This window comes from Nelusetta ayraudi, unplaced genomic scaffold (assembly GCF_046127955.1).
Source record: "Nelusetta ayraudi isolate G7.1 ecotype Tasmania unplaced genomic scaffold, CSIRO-AGI_Nayr_v1 ptg000028l, whole genome shotgun sequence".
In the NCBI taxonomy this organism is placed as follows: Eukaryota; Metazoa; Chordata; class Actinopteri; order Tetraodontiformes; family Monacanthidae; genus Nelusetta; species Nelusetta ayraudi.
This window is the reverse complement of record NW_027466078.1, coordinates 3530001-3557500: the sequence shown is the minus strand read 5'-3', so window position 1 is coordinate 3557500 and position 27500 is coordinate 3530001. Positions and strand designations below refer to the sequence as shown.

The window sequence follows — 27500 nt, the reverse complement described above, 5'->3', positions numbered from 1 at the left end:
GTGTCACTTACACCCAAAATGAATTAAGTCGAGAGAACTTAAAGATAAAAAAAAAAAAAAAAAAACATTAGCTAAGACATCGTGCTCTTCCATCTCCTGATGCAAAAATCAACTGCATCTGCTAGCATGTACCGAACTTCACTGCATTTGTAGCACCGCCCGAAATGCTCCAATCTTACCCAATATTGAAAAATCAATCGTCTTTCCATCCCAATATCTAAGAAAGTACATGTTTTTTTTTCTAATCTTTTGGCTGGTGTGTGTCAACTAGGGCTGAACGACTATGGAAAATAATTTAAATGCAATTTTTTTTCTCTCAATATTGTGATTGTGATTTAATTTGCGATTTTTTTTTTTTTTTTTTTTTTTTTTTTTTTTTTTATCTTTCGCTCATGTATTTTTCCACAAACAAACAAAACATTATATGTAGTATAATAAGCATATCAGATTTATTAGACACATTGTTCTTTTTTTATAGGCTAGGCTAATGTTAAGATAAAAGCAAAATGAAGCATGAATTAATATGAAAGAGCCTTTATTTATCTACTGGTGTTTTTGTTTTGTTTTTTGCAAGACCTCTTAATAGGGCTTAGAATGATTTTGTTTAAGTCCACACACAGCACAAAACAGCGACAGCTTCATTCAACCGATGTTAACACGCTAGCAGCGTTAAAATCGCTGTAAGGTGCGAACTTACGAGGCAGCGGTTCCCGGCAAACAAACACAACTCCGACTGTTGTGGTCCTTGCTGCTTCGGCTGTCGTTCTGCATTTTTTTTTTTTTTTTTTAATTTATCTCTCCCGACACTGTTTTGCTAAACTACGGCCACCCGTTGGTGGCAACCAGGAAGACCTTTTCCCTGCGCGTCACTCCGTCCGTCCAGCTCGTCGCAGCATCGACTCCTCCCACTACCTGCTTCGCTTCGCTTCGTGCCGCTCGCAAGTCACGTGACCGGAACTCGCGTCAATCAAATCGCAGTCTTTGCGGTTAGAAAATCTCGTTTTGTCCTCTCGCGATATTATCGCAAATGCGATTTATCGTTCGGCCCTCGTGTCAACATCTGAAGTCACATTATTGAGGCGTGAACTAAAGACACTGGCAGTGTTTGTTTTCATTTTCACTTTTAGTAAATGTTAGCGTAGCGTAAGCAGCAAAGGAACAGGAATCCAACAAACTTGATTTGGAATCCTGATTGTTTTTATTCACCAGTAAAATGGATTATGAAAGTTTTGGTATTGAATTAAAAAAATAAATGAAAAAAAATTGAGCGATACCCAGCCTCTGCTGCACCACTAATGTTTTCAAAAGGTCTCACGCACGGCTCAGCCGCACCATGGAACCTGACCAGGGGCACTGAGGAAACACTTTGTCATGCAGAGTCGAGAGTCTGCCGGCGAAGGAAGTGATACCTTTCCAGTCGCGTCGCGTGCACGCTCACGGCGTTGGCTTTCCGCTGAAGCCTGAGCCCACGTAGACGCAAGCGGACGTAAGCTGAGCCCTTCCTCACGCTGCCTTAACTCCCTTCCAGGTTGCAGACTACATCCCCCAGCTGGCCAAATTCAGCCCCGACCTGTGGTCCGTGTCCTTGTGCACAGTGGACGGACAGAGGTGAGACGCCCAAACACTCACATGACACGTGTATCAATGAACGATTGGCATTCATCGCCCTCAAATTACTAGCAGAATTAACATTGTTTATCTGAGGAACGACATGACCCATGAGGCAATAATTAAATCCTGCATGGATTATCATATTCCAATTGTTTATTTTATTTTCTCTGTTTATCTTTGATTTGCAAATGCTGTCATCGCAGTCAGAGTGCTCCATCTTTAATCAAAACCAAATGTGAGAAAAAGACTTTTCTTTTCCCGATGCTTTTTTTTGAAAAAAAACACTTCATTTCTACATTGTAGAGACATCGAACCTATGAAGAAGATATATGGAATTATGTACCAATGAAACGGTTGTTGAACAAGACTATAATATGTTTCATATGAAGCTATAAAACGTATGTAGAAAAAGAAAAATTCGATCAATATAAATGTAAAGTAAAATCGTATCCCTCTTTTTTTTTTTTTTATTTCAACAGTTACATTTTTCCACGGGGCAAATAATAGATTTGAAAATAGGGCGGGCCAAATATAATGACACTGCGGGCCAAATTTGGCCTGCGGGCCAGAGTTTGACACCTGTGATCTAAAATATAAGCTGTCCTTGAGTTGGTCACACTTATTATTTCACTGCATAATTTCACATGCGTTCATTCGTAGCTTTGACGCCTTCAGTGAGAATCTGCAGTGAAAATGAAAGAAAAACCATCACATTTTGCACCTTGTGTTCCCCCCGATAAACCAGTGCAAGAAGTTGGCCCAAAGTGTAGAGAAAGCATCATGCGTGTCCATTACTCTGCTCTAGCATGTTGTAATCTGGAGGTGTGTTTTTGTTTGTCCCACCAGCGGCAGCAAGGCCAATAAAGATAAAAACACGGCACAGGACAGATTGTCTGGATCAGAAGTCGCACAGTAAATCTGTCAGCCTGCTTTGTTGGTCCTTGGACCCGAACATTCCTCTCATAGGCGTTCTGAAAGAGTCATTTCACTTTCACTTTGACGCTGTTTTTTTCCGCAATTGTGACTCGGTTCCCCAGAGACCGCGGCCGCTCCGACTGATCCCCTCGTGCCTTTTTGTCCGCAGGCACACGGTCGGAGATTCCAAGGTCCCGTTCTGCCTTCAGTCCTGCGTCAAGCCGCTCAAGTACGCCGTCGCCGTCAACGACTACGGCACCGAGCACGTGCACAGCTTCATCGGCAAGGAGCCCAGCGGCCTGCGCTTCAATAAGCTCTTCCTGGATGAAGACGGTGAGTCTGACCCGGAAACCTGCTGCTGGCAACCTTCTCGTTGAATGGTGTCTCATTCAATGGGATTCAATGGGATTATGCAGTAAGCAAAAAAAAAAAAAGAAAGTGAAATAATTTGTATTTTTGGATTCTTCAAAGAAGCCAGCCATTATATAAATAATATTTACAGTTATTTAATATATTTTTTTTAATTAGTTTAGATTGAACTTCATTGATCCCAAATTGGGAAACTACACTGTTGCAGCAGTCAAAAAAAAACAATGCAAAAAGTGAAAATAGAAGGATAAAAATAAACTATACAGTAGTTCCAGTTTACAGTGACAGTTAGAAGTGGTTCAATACAGTAGTTACAAGATATACGATAAAATCTAAGAAATCAAATTACTCTATGTACAACAGACCAGGGGCAGATGTGCAAAGGCAGTGACAAGCAAGGCTTTATAAACCATTAGTGCATATTTGCCATTGAGTCCAGTTAAAAAGTCCAGAATGCTGTCTGTCACAGGGGAGGGGGAAGAGTTGCACAAGGTGTGAAGGCTCTCGGAAGGAATTCCACATACCTTGCTCATATATTTGATGTCTTCACGAGCAAAGATAACAACAGTTTCCATGGGATTTTTAAGATCCATCTTAAAGTGTGATCAATCCAAAGGCCTCCACAGATCTCTTGAACATGTCTGGTTTAGCCCTCTGTTAGCTGCCTGGGTCTTAGCTTCTTTGTGAGACTGATTCCAGAGGCTGTGATGTCATAGACCTGACGGAGGTGTCCCTGGTACCCTTTGTGACGCAACAAAAGGCCGATTTCCCAGATTGTGTGTTTTAGCTTAACGCTTTTTGAAAGTGCGGCGCAAGAAGGAAACAACGGATGTTTACATTTTCCTTTCTTGGGCAAATTTATTGACAGGCTGTGGACACTTTGCAGTGGAAAACTGTGACTTTTGCATTGTATGCAAGCTTTGGCCGTGCTCGTGCTGTTGTGTGATTCATGTAGAGCCCCTGAGTAGAGTCACGTCCTCCCATGACTTCCTGCTTCCTGTAAGCGGTGGAGAACACTGCGTCCTCTCCACCAAACCCAAAGCCTTTGCGGTGCTCAAGATTTTTTTTTTTTTTTTTTTTGACCCCCTGTCAAAACAGGAACTAAATTCAATAGAAGCTTTCAGGAACCTATTTTAAACTAATAATGTCACTGTTTTTAATTTGACAAATGACAAACCAGATTCACCTCTTTTTACCTTGACTTTTATTGTCGTTCTTGTTTATTTTCGTAAAACATTCACTTCGCGGAGGACAGAACTGGTGACGTCGTAGCAATGAAAATCATCATTTTGCACAGGAGCTGCAGTCTTGACGTTCCAGCTGTTGAAATGCGCGAAGCGATTGAGGTCATTAGCGGTCGGATACATTTGTTGGACTGACTAAAACAAAGTGAGCGTAGCAGAGGGCGTCGGTTACGTGGCAGACATTCCTTTTGAAGGACTCACTCGGTTGTCGGTTGTGTTGATACGCATCGCTGCTCCGCGCTCCACCCGGGCCTCTTGGCCCGCCGGCTAAACCCCAAAGGCCAGCGCGTCTCCTCCGTCGGGGCGACCTGGCCGCGGCACCTGGAGAAAAGTAGCCGACCAGAAAAACAGGCCGCTGTGCTTTCAATGACAAACGAATTCTCAGAATTCTTTTCACGCCCTTGACAAACGCCTCGCGGGTAAGCTAGCCCCCGGTGAACTCAAAGACCTGAGCGGAAGAATCTAGCGGTCGAGGTCAACGTCCTGGTTGGGGGAGGGGCTTCTTAGACCTGACGATCAATTCAAGTAAGTGAGACCAGGGCGGCACAGAGACGAGAAGTCTAAAGGAGAAATCCTCCCACTACCTGCTTGGCTTGGCTTGGCTTCGCGCCGCTCGCAAGTCACGTGACCGGAACTCACGTCAATCAAATCGCAGTCTTTGCGGTTAGAAAATCTTGTTTTGTCCTCTCGCGATATGATCGCAAATGCGATTTATCGTTCAGCCCTACTCGGTATGTATTTACAGGGTCAAAAGTAGCAAAGAATTATGAAAATACCTTGCATGAGAAGGTGTGTTGATACTTTTGGCTGGTAGTGTATGTAACTGTCAATATTGGTTAAATGTTCTTTTAAAAACGCACAGGAGAAGGAAATCTTTTCTTGAAATGAAACGCATTCTGATGAATGATTGTTTAACTTTTATTTGCACCCATGCACATCATAGTGAGAGTGCTACAACCACTCATTTGAAAAAAAAAAAAAAAGCTCTACACATCTCACACAAATCTTGAGGGAGAACTGAACGGCTTATCATTTTTTATTATTATTGTGTTGTAATAAGTGCCTCATTAATCATGTGTTCCTCAGATAAACATTTATAATTTGCAAGTCATTCAAGTGCAGTAAAAGTCAGTCTATTCCACGACAATGTCTAAAGTCGTAAAGATAAAGAAAAAAACATTACATTGAGAAGGTGTGTGGAAACTTTTGACTGGTGGTGTTTTGTAATTCAACAACATGTGGAAACTCCGTTCTTGGCAGTTCATCTATGGTGACTTTGAATGCGATTCAACATAAGGGGAGTTTATCTGGCACACAGCTGATGGGATAAGGAGCCTTTATATAACGCAACTTTGGAGTGTTTGCCTACATCATTTTCTTCCCCATCTGTGCGGTGTTGAACGGCTCCACTAGGGCGGCGCTACTTGTAACAGTGGCGGCCTTCCTGCGCTGGAATTTTGCTTTTCATGTGCCAAGAAAGCCATGTGTCTGTGTTGTGAAAGAGGATAAACAGCAGAAGCAACTCCCTCAGCCGCCATCTCGGGTTACAAGCCTGGCGAGAGCTCAGAGGTGCTCCTGAATAGAGTAGAAGAGAAGAGAAGAGAAGCCTTTATTAGTCCCACCTTGATGAAAGTTGCGTATTTACAGCAACAATGGAGTGCAAAAGAAGGGAAATTATATGAATGGCAAAGAAATAAAGAAACAAAATAAAATATTTATAGAGCAAGAAAGGGGGAAAAAAACAAGATAGTCACATCATATGGACAGTCGGATTATTTTACAACTTATGTGCATCATATTGACATAATTGTTTGATTGCTTTATTTTTATATTGCTGTGAAAGGTAATTGGTTGCGAAGATGGTTTTTATTGAATGCAGTTTGTATGTATGTATGTATGTGCGTATGTATATATGTATGTGGCTAGCGTATATATGTGCGTATATATGTATGTGCGTATGTATGTATGTATGTGCGTATGTATATATGTATGTGGCTAGCGTATATATGTGCGTATGTATGTATGTGCGTATGTATGCATGTGCGTATGTATATATGTATGTGGCTAGCGTATATATGTATGTGCGTATGTATGCATGTGCATATATATGCAGCTAGCGTATGTAGTCACAAACATAAAAGCTGAGTGTCACGCCAGCAGCTCCGCTGTATCTACTATGTACTACCTACTGTCTACTATGTGTGTGCTCTGCCTCTACTCCACTGTTTGCTCTCTCTCTCCATGTGCGCACTTTCAAACAAACACCACTGACTCTCGGCTCTGTCGCGTTGCAGATAAGCCGCACAACCCCATGGTGAACGCCGGCGCCATCGTCTGCACCTCCCTCATCAAGGTAAAAAGCACACCCCGCTTTTATTTCTCCCACCCCCGTTTTCACTGTGTGCTTTTTCTTTCTTTTTCTTTTTATCTATCTTCTCACTTCTGCTCGAGTTTCAGTTTGAGGGACCTCTCCGTATCTTCAGAGCTCCTTTACTGCGCAGATAGAATGGCCGGCGACAGATCAGATTAAACACGACCTGGTTTACATTCGCAGCACTGCAGCGTCCTGCCACACAGCCACCAGGTGTCACGCTCTTCCGCTATAGCTTTCTCTGTCCTATTTACTTCATAAAGCCATTACACATTATAGAATTACTGTCATTAAATTACTTTAATTATTATTATTTTATTTTTTTTCCACGAATGTTCTGTTATTTGAACAACAGGTCTTTGTACAATTGGCTGACTGTCACAAGTTTCACCGCAGTTCAAACACAAATTGAACAAAATTGTCCTATACATGCATATACAACTGTTATTGGTGTCGTGGTATCGGCACAAATTTTACGAGCACGAGTAGAGCGCAAAACCCCGGTATTGGTAACGTTATCCGATACTGGTACCAATTGGTACCAATACCCGACACTGGTATCGGTACCGGTGCGTTCCTGTTCCTCATCCTTACAGAATCGGACCCATCACACGCGCACAGTTAAACTCTTGAGACTTTTTAACTCGGCTGATCTCGTTTGTCGCTGTTGTGTCGGGGCGTCGCGGTGATCTGAGCGTCCCGCTAATCCTCCCTGCAGGCACTTAGCAACTTAGCAGCCTCGGCACGCACGCCGCCAATCAGCCCGGCTGAAAATAACACCGCCGCAGCATTAGCCCAAGGTGGGCGGGGTGGAAAAAAGGCGGAAACTCACCCCCGCGCTCTTTATTTGGACGCCGCACTCGGCGAGCTGCGGCGGCGGTGACACGAGGCTAGCGGTCGGCTCGCTGGCGAATCCACCAACAGCTTCAAAGGCTCGCCGGCCGGCCGCGGGGGGGGGGGGGGGGGGAGGATTACACCACCGGGTTCAAACACCCAGTTTGTTTTCACTGCCGCGGCGTCGGGTTTATTTAAGCCCGTTCCTAAATCCGCTAATGACCGCTCTCAGGTTGTTAAGCCTTCGACACCCGCGGGATGTCGGCCCGCGTCACACCTGCGGTTTATAGGCGCTCGCACTAAAAACAACGCAAGAGTTGTCGGACTGGATTTGCACCGCGGGGTTTAAGAAAAAAAAAAAACCCCGCAGGAAAACAACATTTTGGATTGAAGCCACCGTCGCTTGTAGACACAGCTACGACTTGGACGTCTGCCAAACATTGCACACGGTTTGGAAATGCTGCGTTAAGAGTCGACGCAATCCTGAACCTTGAGTCACGACGGGGTTTTGTTTCATTCGATGAAACGCACGTGTGATAAGTGGGCCTCCATGCACAAGAGATCAAAGAGGAAATCCCGTTTCTACATTTCTCCCGATTAAGAAACGCGAGTAGGAATTGTCCTACGTAAATGATTCCGTTGATTAGTCGCGGTTTGATTTTCACCGGCTCGACGGTCGCATTGTTTCTCTGCGTGCCGGTGTTTGAAGTGTAAGCAAAGGCTTGAGACGGTGGAAGATGTCTGACAAGAGCCGCTCGTCACAGTAGGCAGAACAATCACAGCTACTGCAGTTTGTTTGTTTCGCTCCAGTGGAATCGGTAACGGCCCCAGACGGTGCGGTGGAGCAGCCCTGATGTTGTCTATCTGCATGTCGATGTGACCGCTGTGACTTGATTCCTTCTTGAAAGTAGTTGCAGGACGACGCCCCCCCTCCCCCACACACGCGTCGTTTTTCTCGTTTGCATTTTTTTCTAAACGACTGTGTATGATTTTTTTTCTGTCATCTTCATTCACATCCTTCATTTTCACCTCCCCGTCTGCACCGCCCGGCCTTGTTTTCATCCCCCGCCGGCTTCAAAGGCCGCGCCGAGCAAATGTTTAACTCTCTTTATGCACGCCGCTTCCGTTATTGCACATTTAAGACGTCGGGAGTTGACACAGCGAGTCATTTAGCGATGGCACAAATGTGAAGTTTGCGCAACACAGTTCTAGATGTAGATGGACGGATTGATGGGTCGATACGCTTTATTGATCCCAGGCTGGGGGGGGGGGGGGGGATGCAGTTAATGTTTGAGCCGGGTGTGAATAAGTAATCCCTCTATGGTGCGGCGTATCATGTGGCGCAACAACATTTATGACCAATCCATTAACGAGAGCGATATAAAGTTGTCGTCTTTATCGGACCTGGTCAGAGGGGAAACCATGCAGCCGTGTGTCGACGCTGGAGCTGAGACACAAACTGTTTTTATGTTTTTATGTTATGTAATTGAACTCATTAAAATGCCACAGTACTACAGTACTAAATACTACAATACTAAATACTACAATACTAAAGCAAGGGGAAAGTACCTTTATTATTTATCTCTTTTTTTTCCCCCAGTCCAACAGTGTCTGCATATTGCACTCTGTCTCATCACAATCTCTGCATGTTCCTCTGTGCGGTGACTCTGAGACTGTGCGCACGTCGGGTGTGCAGCTCGCCGGACCATCTGTCGCTCCCGCGTGACTCGTGGCATTTTGCCGCCGAGCAAAGCCCCCCCCCCGCCTCCCACTCTGCCCTGGTGCCGCTAGAAAGACTTCTTCTTCTTCCCTAAGAGCTCACTTGTCACGACGAACCGGTGCAAAAAAATGATTTAACAGCGCCTAGTGGCGAGGAAGCGTATTGCAAACAAATGATACTAAATTATTTAGCATGTGCCGTTTTATGCAGGGTTTTTTTTACTTTACGAATAAAAGCACAACTTTTCTTCTTTTTTTTTTGTTACTTTTAATGAACACGTATATTTGTACTTTTTTTTTCTACTCCAGTTTATGACAATAGATCATTGTAAATGCGGTCTTTTTGGCCTGATTTATGGTCTTTATATGAGTAAAAACTTAATGTACTGCCCATAAATACATTAGTAAAAGTGTATCCTGGCAGTAAAATAACAGTCATTTGGTTTTCTTACCCTTACAACGGTTAGGGATAAGGATACCCAGAGATCGATATAGTCGTTATCCCAGTTAGCTGCCATCTTGCACCGCCCTATTTCTAAGGAAGCCTGCTGTGGACAATCCAGCTGCGTCACAGCGCAAATTCGCAATTGGGGTGAACGCTCACGTCCTTCAAATAAAACCAAGAAGACGGTGGCTAGTGTGCGCAGGCCACCGTAGTTCACCGGCAAGCTCGGGAGGGGGAGGGGGAGCGAAAGAGCGCTGCACTCCAAAATGTAAACACTTGATGTCGCTGTTTCTTCTCCAAACCTCAAATATGATGCAGCGTAGACCTTTAAATTGTGGAGCTCAGGATCCCACAGGCGTGCAAGCCACTCGCTCAACTCAGTCGGCGTTCTCTCCAGCTGCACATCTTCTGTAGGTGCATCACGCAGTCACCGTCTCGGAACGGGAAGCGTCCAAGTTAAGAGCCACCCGGTTTTTTACCAGCGCACACTTCTGGGACTCAGTCATTCATTCAGACATTGATACGGCGTCGCCACTGAACCGCTTGCAAATATAATCCTCGCTGGTTTGCAATATTTGCAAAAGAAATATCTGCAACTGATATAACATCCATCCAACCTGCACCTGCCATCATCCTCCCTGTTTTCATCTTGATTGCTCACTTTGAAGTTGAAGTGGAGAGTCATTTAGCTCGAGTTGCCACCCACCCCCCACACCCCCAAACTCCACCAAACCCCCCCCCCACCCCAACAAAAACAATATTTGTCACACGGTGCTTGAAGGCTACATGTTGTTGCTCTTTGTTTTGTATGTTGTTGCGTATTTTGCAGACGTAGGAACTGTGGGGGGAAAAATTACCGCTGCTGCAGGTCAAATGACGTTGGTAATTCTCTCTTCCTTTTCCAAATCTCTCTCTCCCCTCCCCCCCCACCCATCCCCTCTCTTTCACCTTGCACCCTCCCAACTCCTTGACCCCACCCCCCTCCAACCTCACTTCTCTGTTAGCGTCATTTAGCGAATCTTTATAACACCTACGTGAGTGCCGTCTGCTTTGTATCGCTGCAGAGGAAGAAACTAAAAACTATTTGCCTTTTTTTTTTTTTTTTTTTAATGTTCAGCGTTTCTTAAAAAAGCTTCTTAAACATAAAGTAGTGAAACTGCATAAGGTGATCGGCCGCACAAAAAAATCTACACCCTTCCTGTCTCTCCTCTTTTTTTCCTGTTTAATGGCTCCATGATGTGCTACTGTTGACCTATATATATATATATAGTCAACACGCAGTCAGGGATATCTCATTTATAGCATCTTATAGTAAAATCTCATGTTTACAATCGATGAGATTTTTATTTCTTTTGTTTTGTTTTGTTCCAGTTAAGTTGCGGCGATGCTCGTGTCTACTAAACATTCATAGACCTTCCTCTTTGTAACCGACTTGTACACCAGCCTCATTAATACTTTAGCTACTTAGCACAATCTGAGTGAAAAAAACAAAAAAACCCTTGCTACATCTGCCTGCTCTGTAAAAAATCGGTCATCAGTAGCGCCACATTAGCGTTTCTTTGTGTCATGCCGTGCTGCTTGTCCTCCGTGCAAAGGGCGCTAACGACTCACTCTGTTTTCTCCCCCTCAGCAAAGTGCAAGCAATGCGGAGAAGTTTGACTACGTAAGTGAAACGCCACTCCTCTCAAACCATGTCTCTAGTTCTTCAACTAGCCGCGCAGGGCCTGTTGAAGAACGGCTAAGTTCGATTCAGAGGGTGCAATGTCACAATGTTTTGCTTTTGATCCAAATCATCCGGTGATATCACAGTTTTGTTTTTGTTTTTTTTTTCAATATTTACTGTATTGTGAACATTTTGGGCTGCTACCTGCCGGGAATCCACGTGTTAGCTAAAGAGAAGAATGCTAAACGGGTTGTGATCTTGGATGTTCAAATCAAGTCAGGTTGTTCCTCGTTTAAATAAAAAAAAATGTTCAAATGCGACAAATGAAGTTGACAGGAAAGGATGGGCGCTTTCTTGAAATTATGCATCTGGGAAGTGCAGACCCGTTCCCCAGTTTGAAACGCGTTCCTTTGTTTCCCTCAGATCATGACCTTTCTAAAAAAGATGGCGGGAAATGAGTACGTGGGTTTCAGCAACGCTACGTAAGTAAACCTGGCTAACGTTCTCTCCGCTCACACACTGCGCCTTCATCTCTTACAGAGTATAAACCAGGGCTGTCAAACATACGGCCCGCGGGCCGGATCAGGCCCCGCAAACTGTTTTTTTTCCGTCCCGCGAGATAATTTTGCAAAATATAAAAACTGCAATTTCTCCATGAAAGAAAGTGCTGTTCTAAATGTGTCCACTTGGTGTCGCAATATAGTTTCTGCTTCGCAAACAAACTCAATACTGGGGCTGAGCAAATCGGTACAAGTACAGCCACTCACGTCTCCTATTGGCTGCCCTCATTGCCCCCGGACGTCTCCTATTGGCTGCCCTCATTGCCCCAGAACGTCTCCTATTGGCTGCCCTCATTGCCCCAGGACGTCTCCAATTGGATACCCTCATTGCCCCGAAATGTCTCTGTCGAAACAGACAAAGTTGATGCAGAGCAGTGTTGCCAACTTGGCGACTTTCTCCCCCCAAAACGTCGCTATTCTCCCAATAGCGACCTTTTTTTTTATCAAAAGTGACGAGCGACAGCTCTAGCGACTTTTCCTGGTGTTAATTATGCAAATTAGACGATGACGTCTTTTGGTGACGTCTTGTGACTTTTAGGACAGCGACGTTCCTTACTGAGGAGTTGGTAACACTGATGCAGACTGCAGAGTGCTCAAAGAACACGAACGGAGTAAAAGAAAGAAAACAACTGGAAGTTGTTGTTATTTCTACGTTATTATGACCATACCATGATTCTACCGGTCCGGCCCGCTTGGGAATAGATTTTCCTTTATGTGGCCCGTGAACCAAAATGAGTTTGACACCCCTGGTATGGATAGCCACATACACATACTATATATAGATATGTGTCTGTATGTGACCTACTGTTTCACTTATGTAGCCTCTGCATTTTTTCCCAATGAGGTAATTTAAACAACAGTGTTACTTGGAACAATAATAGCCGGTGTGTCCTGTGTTGTTTGTGTGAATAGCCACACAACCTGGCAACCTGTCAGGGTTGCACATCTCTTTGTGGTAAACTATTCGATATGCATTGAGGTAAACAGGTTACAGTTCGATTCAAAAATGACATCATTTATTAGAGACAGACTCAATACAAATCTATTGATACATTGTAGATATTTTATATAACAAACTTTCATTGTACTATGAAAGTGACAGTGCAATATTTTCTTTTCAAATTCTTTAAAAAAAAAAAAAAACAACAACAAATATCACAAAGCATTGTTCCTTTATGGCACTGGCAAAAAAAACACACACCAAACAGAACAACAAAATGACATGTCAGTGTATTTATGTTTAAACACTGACCAAAAACAGGTAACAGAGGTGCAATATCTTAGCCTGAGCAATGAGCATAGGGCTTCAGAGGGTTGTTGTTGGAATATAAATTGCAATGCAATAATGTAACAAACATTTACATCTCACTCTGTAAGGCAGGGTGTGTGCGATTCATTAGCTACTGGATGCAGAGTGTTGAGGGTCTCCTCACTGCTGCTGCCCGACTGTCGAGCGCGGCCCGAGGCTGTGACCGCCTGTGACTACTTTGGGTCGGGGGAGGGGCTCGTGGCAGCGCCTGCTACTTGTTGAAAACAGGAACTGCTGAGGAGCAATTTGTGCTTCCATGTCAGTCTCCAAAATGCCAGAAAAGCCTCCCAATAACACCAGGAAAAGACGCGAGTGCGATTTGTCGGTAGTCGCTTTTGACAAAAAAAAAGTCGGGGTAAGGGAGTTGCAAAGTCGGCAGATTTAGCGAGAAAGTCGGCGAGTTGGCAACACTGCAGCTTGGCAGCTGCCGCGTGTCGTGAGCAGCTCCAGGTCTGCTGTCGTTCGAGAGACGGACAAGGACCTGGATTAGCCTGGGCACTGCGTACAGAATTCGGGCTAATCCCTCTTGCGGCAATCGTTCCTCTGCGGCTATTCAGAGTAGCTCAGCGCCGTTGTTCCGGCTTTTGTCTCGTCGTCGCCGCACCTCCCGAAGCTCCGTCCTGAAAGGAACCTGGTTGCTCACAAATCTGTTCGCCATTTGGAGCAACCGTCTCTGTTGTTGGCCAGACTGGTGGATGAGCAATACTGCAGAGCTCCAAGCTCGCATGGGAGGTTTGTTACGGCCACAAAAAACTGCTGCCTTGCAGACAGTAAGAGTGCTGGCGTGCTGCTAAACACTGGAACGCACGATACGCACTGAAAGACGGTAGAAGAGAAATTCTCCTCCTTGCACTGTGGTGACCAAACGTCCTGTTTTCACATCCTGGTCTGGGCTTTTGTTTTTGTTCGTATTTTTCATAAAGGGACAAAAATGTTGGCCCTGCCCCTGCAATGAACTGGCAACTTGTAGAAGTAACATATTTTCATCATTGCGTAGAAAAGTTTGTGATAGTTCTTTTTGTTAAAGTCGAAGTAATAATATAATATAAAATTGTATTTCATATTTATTTGCTTATTTGTCAAGTAAAAGAGCCATTATTTTCTTACCGGCTGTTTTATTTTATTTTTTTAATGCAAAAGTCTTATTTCCTTCCTTATTTTTAAATTGTTATTTTTGCACCATTGAACTTGACAAAGGTTCATTATGTTGGGCATAATGAAGCATTTTGAATAACCCCTGAGAAGCCTGTCTGAATTTGCGTCTTTGGTTATAGATGGTATATAACACATTTCTAGCCTTACAGAGGAGGCATACTTATAACAAAAACGAATAAACTAATAACATATCTAATAATAATAATAATAATAATACATTTAATTTATAAGGCGCCTTTCAAGGCATTCAAGGTCGCCGAACAACAGTTAAAAAACGTATTTACTAAACTATATTGAAATGTTAAGGTATTTTTGATTAAACTGTGAGTGGCCTGGTTTGCGGTAATCAAAACTCGGTCGCCAAGCCCTCGCCCTAACTTTTATTTTGAAGGAGTGTTTTTCCACTCTTCATTGCCAAGCGCACATTTTCTCAGCTAATGAGGCCGACGCCTACAAATCCTCTTTTAAGAGTGAGGATTTGTCGCCGCACCCTTTGTTGGAACGGTCACTGGCACAGTGACATCACAGGCTCAGTGTTTATAGACGGGAACCAGGCACGAGGGCTCGTGTTGCAGCATCATCACATTGTCACGCTAGAGTGTTGATCATTCTCCTATGGCTGTGACGCTCCCAGGCTGACGAAACACACGCACACTTCCTGACTGTAATGGGAGCGCTCTGCTTTTTTTTTTTTTTTTCTTTTGTGCCACAGATTCCAGTCTGAGCGCGAGTCGGGTGACAGGAACTTTGCCATTGGCTACTACTTGAAGGAGAAAAAGGTCTGACCTTGCACTTCACAAATTAATTAATTAATTGTTTTTTTTTGCCTGAGTAAAAATGCTAGTTTTATTTGCATTTTTTTTCTTTTAAATCTTGTTTTAATCATCTAATTTCATTCTAAGGGACCAGAAACTGATCTCAACTCTGGTGTTTTTCTCTGCAGTGTTTCCCTGAGGGGACCGACATGACGTCTGTCCTCGACCTTTATTTTCAGGTAAGTCTGGACAAGATAATTTAACCTCCCGTGTTAATGTTCAGCTTTGATTCAACGCCGCCGAAGATGCATTATTGATTTGGTCAGGGCGTCTCGAGCGGATCCAATTGCTGCTTCCTCTTTAAAACGCCTTATAGCTTCCTTTCCAGCGGACGCCTCCTGCTCTGCATGTGCAAATACTCTGGCTCTCAAAACCTGCAGAGCGACTTGTACTTGCTGTCAGACGTTCAAATGAGCCAACAAACTCAACCTGTTGAAATTGCCCTCAAGCATGCAAATAGTGCAACAGTGGAAAACTGCTTCAAGGCACTCTTGAATTTTTTACTCAATCCCTGCTGTTGTCAATAAACATTGAAACACAAAAAATAATTTCTCTGGCAAACAGTGGCTGCACCACAAGCACACAAACACATGGTGATTGACGTTCACGTAATTGAGGCGCGAGCTAAAAACACTCGCAGAATTTTGTTTTTGTTACGAGTGAAAATGATCCTTATGCCTAAAGGACAGAAGTGCAACAACTTTGTTTTGGGGGGGGGGAATCCTCATTTAAACCACCTGTAAAATGTAAAAATAAAAGTTTTGCGCTGTCATGACAATGTATTTTTGCTGTTGTTTAAAGTGGTGTTAAAACATCTGGCTCCATAAAAGTAACGTTCAGGAGCTGAAATTGGAATCCTGACCAAAAATAAATAAATAAATAAAATTGATAGCATATCGCTCCCTTTGAAGTGGCTGGAGCAGTGAAATCTCCAACCTCTTTTCGGGAGTTGCCGACCGACTCATTTCAAATCTTCCTTCAGCTCTGCTCCATAGAGGTGAACTGCGAGAGCGCCAGCGTCATGGCGGCCACGCTGGCCAACGGCGGCATCTGCCCCATCACCCACGAGCGCGTGCTGAGCCCCGAGGCGGTGAGGAACACGCTGAGCCTGATGCATTCCTGCGGCATGTACGACTTCTCCGGACAGTTTGCTTTCCTCGTAAGTCATTCCCACCAAATCGCATCCGTGTCACCTGTCCGTTTCCTGGTGAGAAAACCTCCTCATTCCTGCCACTGGGGTGTGCTGTTTGAATCCCCGAGGGCAAAACGAAATACTTATCCGGCTTGATTTATGAATGTATTTATGGACAGTATAGTATATTCTCGCTGTATAATAAAAGTAGGTCGTTTTTTTTCTACGTTTAGAAAAGGTTCTTTTTCACATTTAAGAATACCCATGGATCAAGGGTCTTGCTTCCAGTTAGCTAACATCTTGCACCGCTATATTCCTAAGGAAGCCTGCTTTGGACAATGCAGTCCACATGCGTATCGTATTTAGGGTTGAACGCTCGCGTCTTCAAATGACCCCGCAAAGAAGAAGGTGGACGAGGCATCCAGGTTTGTGTGCGCAGGCCAGCGTAGTTCACTGGCAAACTCTGGAGAAGGGAGGGCACAGAGTCCCCAAGGGGACTTAAGTGAAATGAGTGCTGCAGTCTAAAAATGTGACCACTTGATGTCGCTGTTTCTTCTTCAAAATCTCCAAATCGTTCCACGCTTGCATTTTAACAGGTGCGATATTCCAGCCTAGGTATATGTGATGGACTGCTTCACTTTGTCTCCGTTACACCGTTTCCTGTGGCTCCTGCTGATTGCGTCGCTGCCCCCCTGCTTGTCTGTGTTTCAGGTGGGCCTCCCGGCCAAGTCCGGAGTATCCGGGGGGATCCTGCTGGTCGTGCCCAACGTGATGGGTGTTGTGTGCTGGTCGCCTCCGCTGGACAAGCTGGGCAACTCTGTCAGAGGAATCCAATTCTGCACCGTATGTTGACGTTCCAAGAACCCAAGAGAGCTCGCTCGCTTCTCGAGTGGCTTTGTTTCTTTGAGGACAGGAAGTCGGATGGATAAGAAATGAGCGCTCCGTCTTATTGCCAGAGTCACTAGAACTCTGTAAAACCCAGACACAGCAGTTTATCCTTCAGCCGTCATTATTGGAGGGGAAAGAGAGGAAATGAATATGGTAGACAGAAAAGGATAATAGTGTTAAGTGTTAAGTAGCAAAACTTAACAAATTATGCTTTTTAAATGTTTTGATAATGTCTTCATTCCCTCTCTCTCTCTCTCTCTCTCTCTCTCTCTCTCTCTCTCTCTCTCTCTCTCCCCACCACCCCACCACCCACCCACCCACTCAGGACCTTGTCGAGCTCTTCAACTTTCACAACTACGACAACTTGAGGCACTTTGCTAAGAAGTACGACCCCCGCAGGGAAGGCGGCGAGCAGAGGGTAAGGCCACGCGACGCCGTGTCGTGCGGAGGAGGGGGCAAGCGCACCGCCCGCCTACTTCACACGCACACCAGCATCCTGCTCACAAACAGGTGGTGCTGAGGCTGCCAGAGTCTGCCATGTGTTCGGTGCCGCCATGCTAAGATTTATCTTGATACCTCAATATTCATATGTATTTTAAGTCTATGTACAAGTTATTAGAAATTTATGTTTTTGTTTAAAGATTTTAAGTAAAGGATACCTCATGTTTTTTTATTTTTAAGCTACTCGTGGGCCCTGGTGTTGACCAGTGTGACTGTGAATTCAAAACAAGTATTTTAATGCAGCTTTAAAGGTGCGGTGTGTAATATTTGGCTTGATTTTGGATTTTTATATCGTTAAAAGCTTAATATGCTGCCAGTGAATAGATGAATAAAAGTGTAAAATCACAGTACGAGGAAAGTAATTTAGTTTTGTGCAGAGAGGCGTAGAGAGAGACAGAGAGATTCTTGCTCCCAGTGCTTGGTAAGGAAGCCTGGTGTGGACAATCCATAGGGTTGCTATCTTCAAATGAAACGACAAACAAGAAGCTCAAGTTTGGGTGCACAAGCCACTGTAGTTCAGAGGCAAACTCAGGAGAGGGAGCGTGAAAGATGCTGCAATCTAGAACGTAACCACTTGATGTCGCTGTGCCTTCTTCAAGGTCTCCAAATATTACACACCTGACCTACCAGACCTTTAATGCCAGAGGGCCACTGCTTGTAGCACAGCTCTGTGGCCACTTGTGGTACTGTAGCCTGAATTCCCTTGCGGCCCGGCATCTTTGTTTTTATCACTCATTGTTCCAATGAGCTGGTCTCAGCTCTTGTTTTTATGGATTCCTGCAAGTAGTGAATCACACACACACACACACACACACACACACACACACACACACACACACACTTAAACTCCCCAGATTAGCTCAGGACTAACGTGTTGTCCATGTCGGTTGAAACAGCTGCACAACTTCGGACCCATGGATTATGAGAGCCTCCAACGGGAGCTCACTCTGAAAGCCCCTCTGTGGAGAAAAGTGTCGTCCACCGAGTCGCATGAGGACAGCTCCACCACTGTAGTATATAGGATGGACACTGTCACAAAGTGAAGTGCGCAACAAGCCCCCCCCCCCTCCCCCCGAAAAAAAAAACAACATATTTATACATAGATATAAATGAGATATAAATGACATAAAGGTTTATTTATTGCTTGTGTGTGAAGCGGTTACTGTCTGGGCAAATTTAGAGCCTTTCTCTGTTTTTATGTGGGGGCCGAGTGTTCTTGAGATTTTCACCACCACCTCTTTGTTGCCTTGGTGTGTGTTTGGGCGGGATGGGAGGGTTTGTGTACAGTGTACAGGCTGTTTTATCTTGACTTTTCTCTTTCTGGCTGAATGCTCTTTTTAAAAAAAATAATGCAGACTCGTATTTAATTTAAAGTTAAAAACCGCGCGGATGAACGTCGTCCTGGTTTTGGCTCCGGTGAGTCTCGGCCGATGTGCGGCCGCGTCGCGGCGACGTTAACTCATCAATGTAGAATTGAATCACTTTCAGATGGAAAACTTATTTGTGCCTCACTCCAAATCTAATGCGTGACTCTAGTTTTGGAAATGCGAGAGGTTGGGTCAGGGCTGTTTTTTTTTGTTGTTGTTTTTTTTTACCTTTGACCTTATGCTTGAGTTCAGCTCAGCGAAAGATTTTAAACTATTAACAAGCTGCTTCATTTCGAGATGCTGGCATATAAGTAAAGTGTGTGTGTGTGTGTGTGTGTGTGTGTGTGTGTGTGTGTGTGTGTGTGTGTGTGTGTGTGTGTGTGTGTGTGTGTGTGTGTGTGTGTGTGTGTGTGTGTGTGTGTGTGTCCTGAGAAATGCTCCACAGGGGGCAGTGCAGAGTCAGTACACAGAGGTTAGGTGACCTGTTACACATGATCACAAGTCTTCACTGCAACTTGTGCATCTTGGATACTGAAACTGCGTCTTTGTAAACGGCTGGCGGTAGTTTTCAAACTGAAATTACGCTAAATTACGAATTCCAAATTATTAATTTTTTTTTTATCGTTGTGAGCTAGCTGCACGAGATTGATGTCATATTGTGCCCTATAAAAACGTAAAAACGTATCCCTTCTTTGATGCCATGAATCACACGTGTTGGTTTGGTAATGCTCCCTCTACTGGTGGCTGCCAGTAAAAACGGTCGACATTGCAAAAGTCAGGTCAGCTTTTAGTTTATGTAGAGTTGTTGTAGGCCTTAAATCTGCTGACGGCTCCAATATATGGAGACGGAGGGAGAATGACTGGTCGCAGTTGTTGGTGTATTGTGATGGCACCTTCAAGTCATTTTAATTTAATACTTTGCTATTTTTGTCTTTTCTAGCTTATAGTCCGAAAGGCTGAAGTTTTAAGGCTCAGGGGCTCAGCAAGAAAGTCAGTTTAGGGCTGTGGTGAAATGGCTTAAAAACCCAGTTTGGGTGTAGGAAGATAATACAAACGATAACATGAACCAAAAACAAAATATTTTTAAAAATAAAATCCTGTGTAAACGAGCTGTAAAAGCGGAGTTATCTGAAAACTTCCCTGGAAGCAGGTTTCCAAAAATTCTAGTTTTGCAAACTCATAAAATCTGTTTGCCAGCCTGTCTGAATAAAAGGCCAAGGGGGCGGGGGGGATCTCCCATGCTTGTAGGAAGGAATTAAAAACCCATTCCATGTGGACAGATTGTCCGTGCACGCATACTCTCAGTACTGAAACGCATCATCAGACAATCACGTCTGTGTTTTGGTGATGACCGTCGTGTCAGCAGATGCCTTAGACGTCACTGTGTGTGTGTGTGTGTGTGTGTGTGTGTGTGTGTGTGTGTGTGTGTGTGTGTGTGTGTGTGTGTGTGTGTGTGTGTGTGTGTGTGTGTGTGTGTGTGTGTGTGTGTGGTCATTCTATTATTATTATGAAGTCGTGACCGTACACCTGCTGCGTTTGCTTGAGCTGCTGATCCTGGTCGTTAACTCTGTCACGTTGTGTACATTTTATTTTCATTTTATTATTTTTTTTTTATGTCATGATTTTGTTTTTCTTTGCTTCAGTGTTACTCTCGTCTGGTTCACCTTCACGTCAAACCCGGAACAGAATGTTACAGTCCAACGAAATGTTAGAAGACCTGCGTTGTCTCCTTTTTCCTCTGTCGTGAACTTCATGAGGCTTCCTTCTATTTTTGCAGTGGGCTTGATACAGTATTAGTTGGTCCAAGCACTGTGTTGGGGGTAAAAAAAAAACAAAAAAACAAAGTTTGAATGCAGTCGATGGCTACTGCTGCAAAAGTCATCGTCTGCCTCTCTTGTTCAAGTAGTGTAACTCTCAGGAAGTGCTTAGCTGTATTTACATATTTATATATCCAAAGATCAACCTTGTGTTGGCTTTTCTCTCAGAAAGTGGCAACACGCTCGCTCGCTCTCTCGCAGGGGTGAACACAGGGATGGAATCTTTCATGTTTTATATTTCCATGTCGAAAGGCCCAATGTCCAACACTGAAAAGAACGGCATGTCATTTCATTTCCAAGGTTCCGTATGCTGCTGAAGCTTTCATACTTGGTCTTTAGAGTGAGTTTAGGAGAGGGGGTTACAGGGGGGGTTGATTGTTTTTATTTTTGACCAAATGGTCATCAGACTCTGAATCTGAACCCCAGTGCCTGGTCAATGACAAAACCAATGCAATCTGTCCATTTTGATTCCATGATTTTTCTCCTCTGTGAATCCAATCATCAACTGAAATTTTGTGATCAGCTCTCCCCACAATCAAACTCAAGGACTTCTCAATGCATTCATCACTTCCTGGTGTCATCAATCCAATGTTTCCTCATTCTGTCAAATCTCGTCCTGCATGCATGTTTTTGTATAAATATTAATAAATGATTTTAATCCATCGTGATGAGTTTGTTTTACGTTTCTTTGTCTCTTCATGCATCATGTTAATTTCTCTTGTCCCACTGTGTCAAAATAATGACCTCAAATTTCAAAATGCTTTGAGTGATCAGCGTGATAGCGCTGTCGCCTCAAAGCAAGAAGGTCGTGGGTTCGCTTCCAAGACTTGGGGCCTCTCTGTGTGGAGTTTGCATGTTCTCCCTTTGTCTGCGTGGGTTCTCCAGCTTCCTCCCACAGTCCAAAAACATGCATGTGAGTTGAATTGGGAACTCTGAATTGACCAAAGGTAGGGAGAGCTATTGACTGTTTGGCGAGTAGTCCCCCGGGTGTCACCCTGCCTTTGCCCTATGACAGCTGGGAGAAGGTCCTGCAGAAACCCCACAACGGTAAGGGCTAGAATGGTATCAAAGATTCGTAAGGAAGTGACTTAGATTCTAACGAAGTCTCGTAGATTCTTTCCAGCTCTCGTCTGAAGAGCTGGAGGCTCCGAGTAGCCCAGGCTCCACTGCAAGCATGAATGAAATAACATCAATCGACGGTTGGGTCTCGGAACAGGACTCGGGTTACGGTTAGGTTTAGGATTGTGGTCCGAGTCAACGGTTGGGATCAGAATTGAAGTTACGGTACCGGTCAAGAATGCAGTTCTTCTAAGGATGCGAGGCTAAGGATAGTTACATAAGGGTAAAGTCATTGCCTATCTCTATCAATGTTAGCCGCCCTCTTTGATGTTAGCAATGTCTTCAAGGGGATTTTTCGAGACTTTCTTAGAACCTACGTCACTTCCTTACGAATCTTTGATACCATCTAGCCATGACCCCCCCCCCCCCCACACACACACACACACACACACACACAACCTTGAGTGCAGGAGGAAGCGGGTATTGAAAATGGATGGATGTTCCAAACTCAGACGAAGCCAAACTGTTCTCGACTCACATATTACCCTCTTCATGTTTTCATGTTTGTCTTGGACGTGCCCTGACAGAGAAAACCAGTCCATCTTCATTTCTTCGGCCCTGTTTAAAACAAATTCCAAAGTTGCGGAAAACCTCAGCAATCATTTGTTCTCCTTTTTTTTTCTCATGGGAAAATACACTTTATTGACTTTGCCACATCCAACCTATAGATTAGTTTCATACTAAGTTGCCCTTATTTTCCTCTTGAAGACATTCATTGTTGTTTTTGTTTTTGTTTTTTAAAAAGAGTCTTAAGTCATAATAGCATTTCAATTACATTACGTTTAGCCTTGTTGACACGACAGCCCTACTACAGAGATGGATGAGGTTTGGTTTGAGGAATACCACTCGTTTCCTAATTTAAAAGATACACCATTGAATCAAAGCTTAGTTATACTCTCACCATTGCTGTAAAAACCGACTTGTACTTGTACAATGTAATTCAGCGGTTATGACGTCTGCCAACGTGAATCTGTCCGCCTGTGTTCGCAGGTCAAGTCCGTCGTCGATCTGCTGTTTTCCGCCTACATGGGAGACGTTTCCGCCCTGAGGAGGTGCCCGCACTCGCCGTTCTAAATAACCATGGCTGACGAGAGGGACGAGAAACTGCAACTTGTACTTTGCTGACATTATGTGGCAGCTTGAGGAAGTGCATCAACTCTAGCTAACTCGTGAGCGAGCTCGACAAATGCGGTGTAACTCTTGACAAAAACGTACCTTTTGTTGAAGAACACACCAGTCATAATCTATTGCAATAAGCCGTAGATAGCAAAGTGTGTGGATTATCTCGAATAACCAGACAACAATTTCTGGAAAGATACTGCTCCAGCTCGTGTGTTCGGTTATTAAACGTAGTCTCTTGTTTCTTGGATAGTCAAGAATCAAAACTCACCAATTCCATTAGAAGCAGGAGTAGTCGTGCAGCTAAGACACTCACAGAAGAGCATTAAAATGGCTAAGGAGGCTGCTAGTAGAGAAAACAAGCATGGAAAAAAGTCTGAACGTCCACACACAAAAAAAAAAAAAACAATGAAGAAGAGTGATTAAATCCTTCAAATAATGAACTCTCACTATGGCCGCGTCGGTGTGTTACGTTGTGTGTGTGTGTGTGACCTTCACAATGTTTCCAGGTTGGCACTGTCGTCTGTGGACATGGAGCAGAGGGACTATGACCAGAGAACAGCCCTTCATGTTGCTGCAGCTGAAGGTGAAGCACTGCAGAAGAAGCAAACACACTCGACGCCACGTTTTATCCAGCGTTTGTCAGCGTGCCGCACAATCAAGAAACCTTATCAGATGAATTGCTGTCGTCGTCATTTAGAATTAAAGTTCAACGTCCAAGCCAAAGTTTGTTTCAAACCCGGACTGTTCTTTCAGGACACAAGGACGTGGTGCGCTTCCTGGTGGAGGCCTGCAGGGTTGACCCAGCGCCCAAAGACAGGTGGGGGTTTTTTTTTTTTTCGCACTGTCCTCCTCAGCAGCAACTCAATTTAGAAAATAATTCAGTATATGATGTACAACCACGGTACCAGCAGCGTTCAGAGTACCCCGTTGAGCGAATATGGCTGCGCTTCCTCCAACTCTTCAACTCTCCAATCTCCATGAACAGTCAGCCAATCAAAGGGCGAGGCTCATCTGTCAGAACACCAGTAGTTTTGTAGAATAAGAAAAGTAAAGCTATCTGTAAAATCATTGGTTGAAGAACACCAGGGGATTTTTTTTTTACACTGCAATCAACAATTCTTACCTAGTTGCTCTTTTTTTTTGTTTGTTTGTTTTTTTTAACAATAACAATATTATTTTCGACACGTTTATTATTTTCTGTACTGAAAATTTGAACAGTGACCCCAAAGCCGAGGTCCTCCAAAACAATCTCCCTCTAAAATATCATCCAGTTTTATATTAAAGCACACAACAGCATAGTTCAAAAAGCTCCACTTCCAACAACATTTGATTGATTTTGTTCACCGTTGAGGCTGTCCTTCCTTTCATCACCAGGTGGGGGAGCACGCCGATGGACGAGGCGACGCACTTCGGTCACCATGACGTGGTCGCCCTCCTGCAGCAGTGCCAGGACAAATACTGCAGGCTGGACGCTGAAAATAAAGGCAGCAGGACCGACCTGGACAGCCTGCTGTAGGGCCACGGCCATTGATTCCTCATCAGTGGCTTCAGCTCCTATATATACACTTTAACCACTGAGCTCAGACTGTATCTGTCGCATTTGAGTCGTTCACACACACGACTGTCAGTACCAGAGGTGTGTGTGTGTGTGTGTGTGTGTGTGTTCATTTTATGGATGTACACAGATTTTTGTTGGGGTCAAATAAAATTAGTTAACCTATATGATTCTTGAAAGTTGAAACTCACAAAAAAGTTAAAAAAATAAATAAATAAAAATAAATAAATAAATAATAATAGTAAAATAAAATAAAACAAAAAAGAAAAAGTAGTTTAATAATCTAGGATTGCTGTCTGCAAATAATGTTAACAAAAATGGCAGAAAGACAAGAATTGTGATGACATTGTCCATCAGTTTAATGTCGTTCTTTGTTCAGGCCTACTTTTAGCAGTAATCTGTAAAGAGTTTTATTTTCACCTGAACAAAAGACTCAAAGGTAGTGCCTGTGATGCACACGGTCATGTCTTCTGTGCTCTTGTTGCTTTTTTCAGAGCCTCACTTTTGAATCATCGCAGTGTTTGCATGGGTTAGTAGTATATAATAATCTGAAATTGTTTGTGTTACTTTACACTGTAAATATGAAAATGGAAAGCACTGACATGTTTATTTTTAATAAACAGATACATTGAATTATCAGTGTACATCCAGCATCCATGCAACATACACGTGCGCAGTAGAATTTCCAAGATGGATCACTGAGATTTCAGATCATCCAGCCTCAAGAGGGCGCAATTCTAGTTGGTCAAAGTATACAGTACAGTGTTCACCTTTAGATTTCAGTTTATTCCACGATACTCTTGGCAATAATCTTGTAAAAATACAACAGTGCATCGTAGGCAGCCACAGGGACATGACGCAGTGGAGCTAATGCTGCACGCTACTCCAAAAGGAAGGGTATGAGCTAATGCAGCCAGGCTACACTGGCAGGAAGAAATGTGATTGAGAGGAACAGAGGAATAATCCGAGGCCAATTATCAGACCTCTTCATCACATGGATGGATTTGATCATTCCTGAGGGATAGAACAGTCATCAGTGTCTTTCTTACCATAACAGGTTAAAGGTCCAGTGTGTAAAGTTTGGCCTGATTTATGATTTTTTTACATTGGTAAAAGCTTAATGTACTGCCCATAAATACATTGATAAAAGTGTGTACTTGCAGTACAATAAAAGTCATTTCGTTTTCCCACCCACAGAACATATGCAGTATAATGTATAAGAACACACACAGAGCAATGAGAGTCCTGCTCTCCGCTAGCTGCCATCTTGCACCACCATATTTCTAAGGAAGCCTGGTGTGGACAATCCGGTTGTCTGACAGCACGTTTTGCATCTGGGGTGAACGCCCGCGTCCTGAAATAAACCAACGGAGGCGGACAAGTGTCTCCCCCCCCCCCCCCCCTCAGGTTAAGAGTCTGGGTGTCATCCTTGACAGCTCACTTTCTTTCCACTGCCACATTAATAACATCACTCGGTCTCTTCTATATACATTCAAAGCCACCCATGACCCCATAGCCTTAAATCTGCATACTCTCCCTGTGATTTTATTGTTCTCTTTTAATTATCTGTTGTTTTTATTTTTATTTTATTGTGTTTTATTCTTCTGTAAAGTGTCCTTGAGTGTTGTGAAAGGTGCTGCCAAATAAAATCTATTATCATTATTATTATTATTATTATTATTATGATGAAGGTATTCAGGGTTGCGTATGCAAAGCCACCGTAGTTCAACGGCAAGCTCAGGAGGGGGATGTTGAGCGAATGAGCACTGCAATTTAAAATCTGACCAATACACTTTCACACACTGTACCTTTAGAAGAACTGTCGCATCTCTAGATTGAAAACATTCATTCCGTCTTCGTTCGTACATGCACCCGGTTTTCCTTTGGTTCGGACAGTTCGAAGGTTAAAACAGATGTTTCCTGCCTTGGCAGTTTCCACTGTAGCTCCAGTCTTCTTCAGAAGCGTCATCCGACGTGCTGCTGACGCGTCATTTAACAGCCGGGCCGACTCGAACGGACCCATCGGAGACGATGGGTCCGTTCGAGTCTTCTGAAGAAGAAGATTGGAGCTACAGTCGAAACTGTCGAGGCAGGAAACATCCGTTTTAACTTTTACCGTTTACAGCCGTAAGCTTGACAATAAATGCTTCTGACAATAACTATTGTTGATGTCTGGACTTAAAAAAAAAAAAAAAGAGCAGTCATCAGGGGCCCGCACGCTCTCAAGTCCCGCACAGGTTTGAATTCTCTTCTGACATGAGCTTCTCTTCCTGATTCAGGGTGGCGAAGCTGGAGTCATCACAGAGGTTCAGTGGCCAGGAAGATTCCCAAAGGTCACTCATTAGGTCTCTGAATAGTTGATTGGGTTCCAACTACAAGCAAAAAAGAAAAAACAAAAAAATAGGCTGGGTGAGCTGCGGCCTGCACTGCTCAACACACATCTGATGTTGTCCCTGCCGACCCACTGAAATCTGCAGAAAAATGTGTACGAGGTTTAGTTCCGTTTGAAGTGGCTTGGGGTGCAAACACACGCCATGGAATCCAACTTCTGATCAAGTCGACTCAAACTCTTCAGAGTCAAGCGTCGTGTCTGGCAGATCTCTGTGAGCGCCACATCGCAGTGCTTGTTTTCTAGCTGACAGTTCTAAATAGGGCTAGGGTTAACGCAGGCATGGGCAGACTATGGCCCGGGGGCCAAGTTCATCCTGTTAAGCTCTTTAAGCCAGCTCTGCCGAACTTGAAGAAGTGACATTAATAAATAGTAAGTCATAAAATAGCTGTATTTCATCTTTTTTTTTTTTCAGTGTTTTAAGAGTCATTTCAATAAAGAGCTAAATACCGTGGGGCCTTCAAAGACACTGATTTTGTTGGAACTTTGTACTTTGGTTCATTTTCAATTGACATTAAAGCAGCATGTTTTCTTCATTATGTATTTTTTTTTCCCTCCTATGAGGTGTGTGACCAAATCAGTCCATCCACCACCTGCTGC

General features: G+C 43.8%; 2 protein-coding genes across 10 annotated transcripts in view; one reads left to right on the top strand and one right to left on the bottom strand.

Moving 5' to 3' along the window:
- Positions 1–24736, top strand: part of glsb (glutaminase b) — a 33602-nt gene extending 8866 nt beyond the window's left edge. Inside the window, exons 5-18 of one of the 9 annotated variants that reach the window (XM_076030580.1) lie at positions 1529–1608; positions 2696–2859; positions 6434–6492; positions 11139–11171; positions 11595–11653; positions 14908–14974; positions 15139–15189; positions 15993–16169; positions 16854–16985; positions 17356–17448; positions 22825–22886; positions 23463–23539; positions 23710–23773; positions 24331–24736. In XM_076030580.1, the coding sequence (XP_075886695.1) occupies positions 1529–1608; positions 2696–2859; positions 6434–6492; positions 11139–11171; positions 11595–11653; positions 14908–14974; positions 15139–15189; positions 15993–16169; positions 16854–16985; positions 17356–17448; positions 22825–22886; positions 23463–23539; positions 23710–23773; positions 24331–24472 (1260 nt within the window). In that variant the 3' untranslated portion in view covers positions 24473–24736. Of the gene's footprint in view, positions 1–1528; positions 1609–2695; positions 2860–6433; positions 6493–11138; positions 11172–11594; positions 11654–14907; positions 14975–15138; positions 15190–15992; positions 16170–16853; positions 16986–17355; positions 17449–18427; positions 20346–20411; positions 21384–22824; positions 22887–23462; positions 23540–23709; positions 23774–24330 lie in introns of those variants that run through there. The other 8 variants (XR_012927183.1, XR_012927180.1, XR_012927181.1 and 5 more) reach the window with 8 other exon arrangements.
- The window catches only part of stat4 (signal transducer and activator of transcription 4), a 32772-nt gene continuing 29985 nt past the window's right edge, over positions 24714–27500 (bottom strand). The window contains exons 46-47 of the mRNA XM_076030416.1: positions 25465–26883; positions 24714–25394 (exon numbers count right to left, since the gene is read on the bottom strand). Coding sequence (XP_075886531.1) covers positions 26734–26883 — 150 coding nt within the window. The 3' untranslated portion in view covers positions 24714–25394; positions 25465–26733. The remainder of the gene's footprint in view (positions 25395–25464; positions 26884–27500) is intronic.